Source organism: Chrysochloris asiatica, unplaced genomic scaffold (genome assembly GCF_000296735.1).
Source record: "Chrysochloris asiatica unplaced genomic scaffold, ChrAsi1.0 scaffold00149, whole genome shotgun sequence".
NCBI classification, from domain to species: Eukaryota; Metazoa; Chordata; class Mammalia; order Afrosoricida; family Chrysochloridae; genus Chrysochloris; species Chrysochloris asiatica.
The window spans coordinates 631455-643441 of NW_006408667.1; the positions used below are offsets into that span (position 1 = coordinate 631455).

The 11987-nt window shown below is 36.4% G+C and overlaps 1 protein-coding gene across 1 annotated transcript in view; it reads right to left on the reverse strand.

Moving 5' to 3' along the window:
* CEP290 (centrosomal protein 290kDa) overlaps window positions 1-11987 on the reverse strand; it is a 185412-nt gene that overhangs the window by 133302 nt on the left and 40123 nt on the right. The window contains exons 20-21 of the mRNA XM_006870704.1: window positions 3278-3442; window positions 2754-2903 (exon numbers count right to left, since the gene is read on the reverse strand). Coding sequence (XP_006870766.1) covers window positions 2754-2903; window positions 3278-3442 — 315 coding nt within the window. The remainder of the gene's footprint in view (window positions 1-2753; window positions 2904-3277; window positions 3443-11987) is intronic.

Consider the following 11987-nt stretch of genomic DNA (forward strand, 5'->3'; position numbering starts at 1 on the left):
ATGGTACATTGCAGGGTTTATAATCATTGTAATGAAACAAGGTGTAGGATTTGTTGAATGTAAAACTGATGATCTGCCCTTTAAACATTCACTTAATCCACAATAAAAACTTCAAAAAAAAAAAGACTAGTAAGAAGGAAATGCAAAATGAATGGCTAGCCACTGAAAATCTTACAAATAGCAGTGGCACACTGTCAGATATAGTGCCAGAAGACAAGCTCTTCAGGTTGGAAGGAATTCAATATAGGATTGGGATAAAACTGTCTTCTCAAAGTTGAGTTAACCTTAATGGCATGAATGCAAAAAGCTTCCAGGACTTTCATTTGCTGATATGGCACATCTCAAAATGAGAAAAGATAAGAGTTGCCAATGACATCTTTTGGCTTGAATCCATAATCAACATTCATGGAACCAGCAATCAAGTAATCAAAAGACATTGTAATAGGCAAATCCACTACAAAAGACCTTTAAAGTGTTCAAGAACAGAGATGTCAGTTTGAGGATGAAGGTGAGCCTGACATGGTATTTTCAATCACCTCAAAGTTGGACAATGAATAAGAAAGACTTGATGCATTTGAATTACGATGCTGGTGAAGAATATTGAGAGTACCATGGACTGCAAGAAGAACAAACAAATCTGTGTTGGAAGAAGTACATCTAGAATGTTCCTTAGAAGCTAGGATGTTGAGATATCTTTTGCCATTTAGACTTGTTAGGAACGACCAGTTCTTTCAGGTTGAAGAATGCTGAACATGTTCGTTCCTTTTGGTTTTCTAACTCCAGGTCTTTGAATATATCATTATAAATCTTTACTTTGACTTCTTGAGTTATCCTTTGAAACTTTCTATTCAGTTTTTTTACTTCCTCGTGTCTTCCAGTTACTCTACGTTCTCTACACTCAAGAGCAGCTTTCAAAGGCTCTTTAGACATCCATTTTGGTCTTTTCTTTTGTTTTTCTGTCTTTTGAATGACTTTTTTCTTTCTTCATGTATGATGTTCTTAAAGTCATCTCACAGCTCCTCTGGTCTTCAGTCATTAGTGTCTCATGCATCAAATCTGTTCTTGTGATGGTTGCTCAATTCATGTGGGATATAGTCAAGGTCATATATTCATGCTCATGGAGGGTCAAGGAAAAAGAGAAAGAACCCTATCCAGAAGTACTGACAGCAAGAATGGGCTTAAAAACATCAACTATTGTGAAGAGAATGCAGGACCGGATTGTATTACGTTCTGTTGCCCATAGGGTGGCTATGAGTTGGAAGTGATTCGACAATTCGAAGGTGCTTAACAATAATAACAATTTCCATCACTTTATGCTGCCTTAGAAGTAGGAGTCTAAAGACCTGCTTTGTCACTTTGAACAGGCTCTAAGACTCCCAATCTGATCCTAAGTTACCATTACTTTTCTCACATGATAAAAAAAACAACCTAGGATAATATTATACTGTTATTAGTTGATACTGTAACTTATATTGCAAAAAATAAGAGAAATCATAAAGAAATTATAAATTTAAAAGTAATGGTTTATAAACTACATAATCTCACTATTAAAAAAGGTTGTCCTATTATCTGACTTAGATAACATACAAATTCCAAGATTCTGAAAAGGAATAAATAACGTAATTTCTAAATATTAAAATGGGTATTTGATAAAAATGCAAGCATATTCACCATTAAATCATCTAGGAGAAGATGATAGTGGTACTTACAAACAAAAACGTATTTTCACTGATTTTGAACATATTTGTGTAATTATATTTGTAAGTGAACCTGGTATTATAGATACTATGCTTCAAGTGTAATAATGAAAAGCCTTCCTCATTCATAACAACATGATATAGACAAAACTAAGAAATAAACAAAGGACAAAAGTAATCTTTCTAATGTGTTAAGGGACTAACACTTCATAAAGAAAAAAAAAACGTGAAAGACAATTCGGTTTAAAAGCTATTCCTTGTGATAACACAAAAAAGGGATCGATTGTTTTCGTTACACTAAAAAGCTATATTATACTTCATTATTTTGAATTACTTTTCCATCCAATAATAAACAAAAGTACTTACCTTATTCACAAGGAGCTCTGGTAGTGGAATGGTTATGAATTGGGCTGCTAACCTCAGGGTCAGCAGTTTGAAACTACCAGCTGTTCCACAGGAGGAAAATGAGGCTTTCTGCTCCTGTAAAGATTTACAGCCTTGGAAACCCTGTACAGCGTCGCTATAAGTCAGAACCGACTCCACAGCACACAACCACCACCACCACCTTATTTACACTCCATTACTACCTTCTACATTGTAATGAAGGTCTGGGGATGATAATGGTTAATCACTGGAAAGTAATTGAAAGGTAGTGATTCAAACTGAAAAGCCACTAAGCAGAAGAAAAGACTTGGTGATTTGCTCTCTAGAGATTACAGCTTGGGATATTCTATGTGGCTGTTGTATTCTGTCCTAGATGATGACTATATGTTGAAATCAACTCAGCAAATAACAACCTTAGAGTACCTGCTTGTTATTCTACCCATCAGTTATATATTCCACATGATTGACATATGTCAGCAAGATGTATGAGCATGCCTCTCATAAACATGAGTGAAATAAACTGGTTTATTCCTAGTATTCCATCCAAATTCAAAATTCATTAAAAATATATCTCACTTTTAATATTCTGAAAGCTCAAGGGAAAAACATAAATATTAAGTTATGAAACATATCATCAATGGTTTTAAATATTCACATATAAATGTACAGTACCTGTAAGAGATATATTAAATATTCATTCTGAGAATTAATGATATTGGCACTAGAGGGCGCTATTCCATCAGGTAAGTCCATTGCTTTAAAAATAACATTTGATGCTTCTGATTGTCGTAAAAGATTGACCTCTTTTTCAAGATGATCTATCTGAAACAAGAAACCCAGGGTAGAAAAACACATTTTTATAACTACAGAAAGACAAATTTAAAAGCTCATATTTTTTTCTACTGAATACTTAGAAAAGTATATATAATGAATATATTGCCAGGAATTAAATAAAACTTTAATTTCTACTAAAAAATCATGAGGTATAAGATTCAGAATTTGTGTTCTTTTTATATTATAAAGAATTTATTTTTCACTTTATTTCATATGAAATAATAAACAGGAGTTTTCTTAATGCCAAAATAATTAAACTACGGGCCATTTTCAAAAATAACCATTTAATAAAACCACAAAGTTTCATTTTAAATATAAGCTCCTAATACCTAACTTTTACTGTAATTTAGTAAAATTCTCACCTTTAAATTTGCTTTAGTCAACTGCTGTGAATAATTTATAGCCTCCTTCCGAGCTTCCCTAAGCTCTTGTCTTAATTCTTCATTCCTCCCAGTAAATTGATCAACTTGGGCTTTCAAATGAAGGTTGGCATCAAAGATTCCTTCTGCATTCTTTGATTCTATAGCCTAATATATTTAGATTACAATGAAGAGATGTGAAAGAAAAAAAATAATAACACTGAAGTCATAATAAAAAGAAAAAAAAGCAAGATCCACCTTTAATTAAATTTTACATTAAGCAGTTTACTATTCAAATTGCTATGCATAATCCCAAAATGTGCCAATTTGATTTATTTATGAATTTAACATTATAAAACTTAAGTTTAATTTATCCCAGCTACTTAAATCAACAATCAACATTCATGGAAGTAGCAGTCAAAACTCAAATGTATTATTGAACTGGGAAAATGTCCTTCCAAAGATCTCTTTGAATTTTTATAAACCAAAATGTCATTTTGATGACTAAGGTGTGTCTGATCCAAGCCATCCGTGGTGTTTTCAATTGTCACAGATGCATTCCAAAGTTGAATTCTGAAAAGAATTGATGCATTCAAACTGTGGTACTGATGAAGAATATTGACTGTATTATGGACTTCAAAGAGAACCAACAAATCAGTCTTAAAGAAGTACAACCCAACGTTAGAAACGAAGCTAGCAAGATTTGACTCACTTGGGACACACCACCATGAAAGATCAATCACTAAAAAGAACATCATGTTTGATAGAGTTGAGGGCCAATAAAAGCATAGGAAAGACTGTGAAGATGGGGCAGGAGTATCCACCAACATTTTATTCTATTATAAACAAAGTTGCCATGAGTTAGAGCTGACTTGACAGTAATTAACAACAGCAACATCAACAACCAAACACGGTAATAACGTCATTAGTACTAACAGTTAATCTAATTAGACAGATAAATTACAATAACAACTAGATAAAAATAAGAAGACTAGTGTTAAACCTTAACTAGTATTTAACTAGCTAGGCACATGACTTATATATATCATTTGGTAGTTAATTCAAGCTTTGACTTGCAATATTCAATAATGTAGAAACCATCAAAAGAAGATGGAAGGACTATAGAGTCACTATTCCAAACAAAAATGGTCGATGTTCATCCATTTCAAGAGGCTGCATATGATCCACAAACAGTGGTACTGAAGGAAGAAATCCAATTAGTACTAAAGGCATTGGCAAAAAACAAGGCTCTGGGAATCGACGGAATACAAATTAAAAGTTTTCAACAAACTGATGCAGAACTAAAGGAACTCTTCTGTGCCAAGAAATTTGGAAGAGAGTTGGGTGGTCAACTGATTGGAATAAATCCATATTAACGTCCAAAGAAAGGTGACACAACACAGCAGATACCATCAAACAATATCAGTGCTATCAAAAGCAAGTGAAATTTTGCAGAAGATAACTCAAAATTGGTTGCAACAGTACATTGACAGAGAGTTGCCAGAAACTCAAGCAAGCTTCAGAAGAGGACATGGAGCTAGGGATAGCATTGCTGATGTCAAATAGATCTTGGCTGAAAGCAGAGAATACCAGAAAGATGTTTACTTATGCTTGATAGACTATGGAAAGGTTTTCAACTGTGTGTACCAAGACAAATTTTGGATAGCACTGCGAAGAATGGGTATTCCAGAACACTTAGTTGTGCTCATAAGAAACCTGTACGCAGACCAAGAGGGAGTTGTTAAAATAGAACAAGGGGATACTGAATGGTTTAAAATCGGAAAGGTGTACATCAGGTTTGTATTCTTTCACCATATTTATTCATTCTGCATGCTGAGCAAATAATCCAAGAAGCTAGATTATATGAAGAAACACATGGCTTCAGGGATGGAGGAAGACTCGTTAACAACCTGCAATAAGCAGATTTTTGCTTGCTGGAAAAGAAGAGGATTTAAAATGCTTACTGATAAAGATCAAAGACAAGTACAGATCGCACCTCAATATAAAGAAAAAAAAGACTCCCATAACTGGATCAATAAATAACACCAAGGTAAATAGAGTCCTGGTGTAGTTCTGTTGAATAATCACTGGACTGCTAACTTCAAGGTCAGTGGTTCGAATCCACCGGCTGCTCCTCAGAAATGCTATATAGAGTTGCTATGAGTTGAAATCCAATCAATGATTCTTAACAACAAGAACAAATGGTGAAAAGATTGAAGTTGTCAAAAGACTGCATTTTGCTTGGAGGCACAATTAACAATCATGGAAGCAACAGCCAAGAAAATCACAAGACATATTGTTTTAGGTTAATCTGCTGCACAGCCTCTTTAACGCACTCAAGAGCAAAGATATCAGTTTGAGGACTAAGGTGCCCCTGACCCAATCCATGGTATTTTCAATCACCTCATATGCTTGTGAAAGTTATATTAGAAAACACTATTAAAAGTACCATGGACTGCCAGAAGAACAAACAATTAGGTGTTGGAAAAATACAGCCAGAATGTTCCTTAGAAGCTAGGATGGTGAGGGAGACTTAATCTCTCATACCTGATACATGCTGTTAGAAGGGACCAGTCCCTGGAGAAAAACATCATGCTTAAAAAGTGAAGGGTCAACCAAAAAGAGGAAGACCCCCTGAAGAGGATGGACTGACACAGCGAGAACAAGAATGGGCTTCAGTATAACAACAACTGTGAGTCTGGTGCAGGATCAGGCAGTGTTTTCATTCTGTTGTGTTTTGGATCGCTATGAGTGGGAACTAACTCAATATCACCTAACAATAATAACAAATAGAGATAAGCTGTGAAAATAAAAAATTCCAGCCCTAAAAGTGTGGTTTGTTGTTATCTCAAATACAATGTAAACTGGGGATCACTGTATTAAAAACAAACAAAAAACTACTTAATGATTCTAGAGAGCTAATGAAAGCAGACCGATTTTGGAGGAGACTCAAAATTGGAACGATAGGAACAGTTGGCATGATGGTACCATTTTTAAGGCTTTTTCTAAGGGTAGGCCACAGTCACAGTTGCCTTCCAACTTTCAGACTTAGAAAACCAAATGACAGAAACAAGAAAGTGAATCCCAGAAAGAGAAGTATCAGAAAAAGGGATCTACAAATTCTGTGTAAAATTTCCTGGCTTCAGCCTAACACTTGAATCAGAAGAATGAAGATAATAGAGAAAATTTCTGTAATCTTAAAAGTAGATTAATAGGAATTACCTAACTGGATAGAAAAAAATAAGAGCATCATATCTTTATGCAAATAATATGCACACTATACTTTGTTTTGATTTCTTTTGGTTTTTTTTGCCAAGGTATTTTTGGAAGCATACTTCATGCTTATGAAAATACTATGGAAGGGCATGGATAGCAAAAATGTATAACACATATGTTAGTAGCATAAAAATATAGTACATGCAAGCATCAGTGACCGTAAATAAACTACAGAGGAAGGTGACTATGATAGTTAATATTACATGTCAGCTTGGCTAGGTCATGATTCTCAGTGATAAGGCTGATACAACATAATCACCTCTAATTTGAGAAGTGATATGAGCAGCCAATCAGTTAAAAGGGATGTTTCCTTGGGGTTGTGGCTTGCCTCTGTATATGATGGATGTTCTAGAAAAGCTTACTCTGTTTACTGTACTCCTCTTACTGTCTGACCTCCAGTTCTTGGGACATCATCAGCTTGCAGAATTCTTCAACCTGCAGGCTGACCTGCAGATTTTAGATTTTCCAACTCCCAAACCCTGTGAACTAGCAGGGACTTCAGTCTGCTACCTGACCTGCAGATTTCAGGTTTATCATCATCTGAAACCAGGTGAGTCATTAGAGGTCTTCAGCCTGTGGCCTGACTCACAGACTTGGGACTTGCCAGCTCCCACAATTACATGAGCCTTTTCTCATAACTGCATCAACCATTTCATGAAATTAAATCTCTCTATAATTATATAAACACATCACATGTCTTGTTCCTCTAGAAAACTGAGAACAAGACAATGGTGGTGTAAGCAGTGTTATATGTCCTGTTACACACATTGCTGTTGTTAAGTGCCGTCAAGTCAGTTCCAACTCACAGCAACACTGTATAAAGTTTCCGAGGAGCGTCTGGTCAGTTTGAACCACCAAACTTGTAGTTCAAACCAAGCATAAGGTCAGGTCCTCATCCTATGGCACCACTGTAGGACTGAAACATGAAAAATAGAAACAGAACATGGCAGAAATAAATTGTCAAAACTGTTGAAACCAGTCAGTTACAGTCACTAAGCAAATGCTCATTCAAGAAGAAGTGAAGAGGTTTCTGAGGCAAGGTAGTGGAGGTAAGCAAGCAGACATGCTGAACAGACCTTCTGTAACAAGGACATCAGGGAACAAGTGGAACAGATATGCATGGTGATCCTGGAATCGTGAGCATCAGGGAAAAGGATAGAGGTAGACTGAGGGTCAATTAGAAGAGGAAGATGAGTGGGAACAGTGAGAAGGTAGACAAGCAGGTATGCTGTTGGCTGGCCTGGAGCCTCTCAGTTACATTGTAGGTAAACACAGAGTCCAGGAAGCACAAGAAGAGCATGAGACTTTGATGACCAGGGGGCACAGTTCTCCCTTGTTCTTACGCCCTCTTGGGGTCAGGGGTATGGCCATTCCCCACCCTTGCCCAATTAGTGGGTAGTGGCTCTCCTTTCTGCACTGCCTCTACTCTGCTTGGTGTCAGGCACAGGGCATAACACCCTTACTTCTGGAAGCACACAAATTTCACCTCTTCAGATCTTATATTGTTGCTGTTTGTTTTGGGGAGAAAGTAATTGTACCATATGGTCGAGCAACACTTATACCTCCTATGGCTCTACCTACTGGATAAGTGCCACTACCCATTCTTGTACCACCTGTTCAATGGTAATTAGTCATATCAGATAACTCTGCTCTGAACTATGCTACACAAACTGCATACACACTTCCAGTCTCTATCACACCCACCAGGAACCTGGTAGTAAATGCCATACCAACCTACAGTCAGCGATTAAATACGATTACAATGTCTCGGAGGAAACAGCTAATTTCGGCTTACACAAAGAAGCAGGCAGGACACAGGGGTTCAAACAAGCAACCAAAATAGAGTCAGAAAATATAATACCAGAAATGGTATTTGAATTACCTGATTAGGTATTCAAAGGAATGATATTTAGGTAACTTCAACAAATCGAGAAAGCTGCAGATGCAATAAGGGGAAAAAACAGACAAAACGTAAGAAGAATTCAAGGAAACACTATAAGAAAACAGGGACAAAAGCAACGAATAATTAAAGACCATACAAAAACAGCAAATAGACATCCAGAAGAATAATAGTAAAATTTCAGCAACAGATAATACACTGAAAGGGCAAGGCAGTAGAACTGACTCAACGGGAAGGCCAAATTAGTGAGCTTGAAGACAAATCTCTCAATACTCATCTTCAAGAGGACCCATCAGAGAAAAGAACAATGACCAAAAAAAAAAACAAAAAAAATCCAAAGAAAGCCTAAGAACTATGCAGAACACCATCAAGAGGAATAACTTACATGTAACTGGAATTCAAGAACAGGAAGAGACAGTAAAAAACCACAAAGAAAACCACCAGAGGTGTTGGAAGAAAACTTCTCTAACATCATGAAAGATGAGAAAACATGCATTCAAGAAACTTCAAACAGGATAGTTCCCAAAAAGACATACTATGATGAAACCAAAGTCAAGGAAAGAATCCTAAGACCAGCTCAAGAAATGCAAAAAGTTTCCTATAAAAGAGAACTAATAAGGAGTCCTGGTGTGGCAGTTCAAATCTCCAGGCTGCTCCCTAGAAACCTATACAGGGTCACTATGAGTTGGAAGTCACTATGAGTTGGAAGTCACTTGATGGCACTTAACAATAACAATAAGAACCTGATTTTTCAACAAAATCATGCAGGCAAGAAGACAATGGGATGATATATATAAAGCTTGAAAGAAAACTTGCCACCCAAGAATCATATATTCAACAAAATTAACCCTCAAATACAATGATGAAATTAGGAGATTTCCAAATAAACAGAAATTAAAAGAAGTTGTAAAAATCAGACCAATTTTACAAAAAACAGTAACAGGAGCTCTATGGACAGAGAACCAAGAACAACAGATAACAACCTGAGATGAACACACATGGCAATATCATCCAGAACTCAACCTAGATATAGAAGTATCCAAAGTAAACAAACCTACGAGACTGAAACTAGGGCACCAAAGATACCAGTTTGCAACAAAAGGAACCACAGAGTTTTTAAAAAGGGAATAGTGTAGTTACAGAAATTTCAAATGAAGAGGAAATCAAGCAAATTTCAAGAAAAAATACGAAATAAATAAAAATAAACCTGTTACCCTAAAACTAGACCAAGCCCTACTCCTAGCACTAGCCCAGCCCCTACCCCATGCCTAATTCTAACTATAACTATAACTATAACACTACATGAGGCCCAGGCCTATCCTAGGCCTGTTTCCTTAATCCTACCACTAAAAAAAAAGAAAAAGAAACAGAAGATATCAAATTGTAGAAAAACTTTGGTTTTCTATATGGCCATGCCTCTTCCCCTCATCAAATTGCCATAAAAATTATTAAATACTTATATATAAATATGAAATCTGTGACTATAATGACATAAAATGTGGGAGGAGAAAGCTTTATAGGAAGAGGCTTATCATAGTCTATTGAAGTTAAATCCCTAAAATGGTTTATTTCAAACTAGAACGTTAAAAACGTAGGATGTTAAAAATAATCTAAGAAATCCACACATAGTGAACAAAAAAGAAACAAAACGGTTCACTTCAAAAAACCAACTGAACATAAAAGAAGAACGCATTATAGGATATGAGTGAGACAAAAGGTATATAAGATACAAAGAAAACAAATAGCAACATGGCAGAAGTGCTTCCTTATAGGAAATGACCTTAAAATAAGTGCTTCCTTATAGGAAATGACCTTGGATTAAATACACCAATAAAAAGGCAGATTGGCAAAGTATATGAAAACAAGATTTGTTTATAAGAAGTTTTCTATAAGGACAAATCTGAGATCCAAAAACACAGCAGGTTGAAAGTGAAAGGATGGGAAAAAAATATTCCGTGTAAATGGTCACCAACAGAAAACTAGTGGTGGCTATATTAATATTAATGAAACAGACATTAAGTCAAAACTACTATAAGCGACAAAGCATATTATATAATGATCAAAGAATCAATTCATCAGGAAGAGACAACTATAAATATTCATGCTACTAACAGAGCTCTGGAGTCCTGGTGTGGCACTGTGCATTAATACACTGAACTACAAGGTCACTTTGAACTGCAAGGTCAGTGGTTCGAGCTCACCAGACCCTCCTCAGAAACGCTACACAGGTAAGCTATGAGTCGGTACGACTCGACAGCACTTTACAACAACAGAGCTCTAAAATATATGAAGCAAACACTGTCGAACTAAAGAACAGAATATCTTAAATAGATCAGTTAATAAACAAAGGGCTTGATCAACACTTTAAACCAACTGGACCAATAAACAACATTCTTATCAATGGAGAAAAGATTGAAGTTGTCAAGGACTTCATTCTTCTAGGATCAACTATCAACACTCACAGAAGAAGCAGTTAAGAAATCAAATGATGTATTGCATTAGGCAAATCTGCTGCACAAGACCTTTTTAACGTGTTGAAGAGCAAAGATGTCAGCTTGAGGACTAAGGTACGTCAGACCCAAGCCATGGTATTTTCAATAACCTCATATGCATGTGAAAGCTGGACAATAAATAAGGAAGACCATAGAAGAACTGATGCTTTTGAGTTGTGGTGTTGGAGGAGAATATTGAAAGTCTATGGACTGCCAGAAGAACTAATAGACCTGTTTTGTAAGAAGTGCAACCAGAGTGTTCCATGGAGGCCGAGAGGGCCAAACTTCAACTTTCATACTTCAGACATATTGTCAGGAGGGACCAGTCATTGGAGAAGGATATCATGTTTGGTAAGGTGGAGGGTCAGAGGAAAAGAGGAAGATAGCCAACGAGATGGATTGGCCAAGTGGCAGCATCGATGGACTCAAGCGTGGCAACAGTAGCAACTTTGGCCCATGCAGTGTTTCGTTCTGCTGTGCATGGTTCGGTATCAACTCGATGGCACCTAACAACAACAACAACAATAAACCAACTAGGATCCCTGGTGGCACAGCGGTTTAACCATTGGGCTACCAATGGAAAAAGGTCTGTGGTTTGAATCCACAAGCAGCAGTGCAGAAGAAAGGTTAGGCAATCTGCTTTTGTTAAGATTTACAGCCTCAGAAGCCCTACTATAACCCAGTTATATTCTGTTCTATAGGACATTATGAGTCAGAAATGACTTGACATCAGTGGGTTATAAACCAACTAGACCTATCAGATATGTATATACGTAGGTACATAATATATGTTATATTATACATATGTTATAACATATATATTATGTATCTACATATATAAAGGGCTCTGGTAGCATAGTGGTTACCATCAGGCTGCTAACCTCAGGGTCAGCAGTTCAAAACTACCAGCTGTTCCACGGGAGAAAGATGAGGCTTTCTGCTCTCATAGATTTACAGCCTTGGAAACCCTGTACTGAGTCACTATGAATCAGAACCTACTCTATAGCATATCACAACAACATCAACATTTACATATATGCTCTAT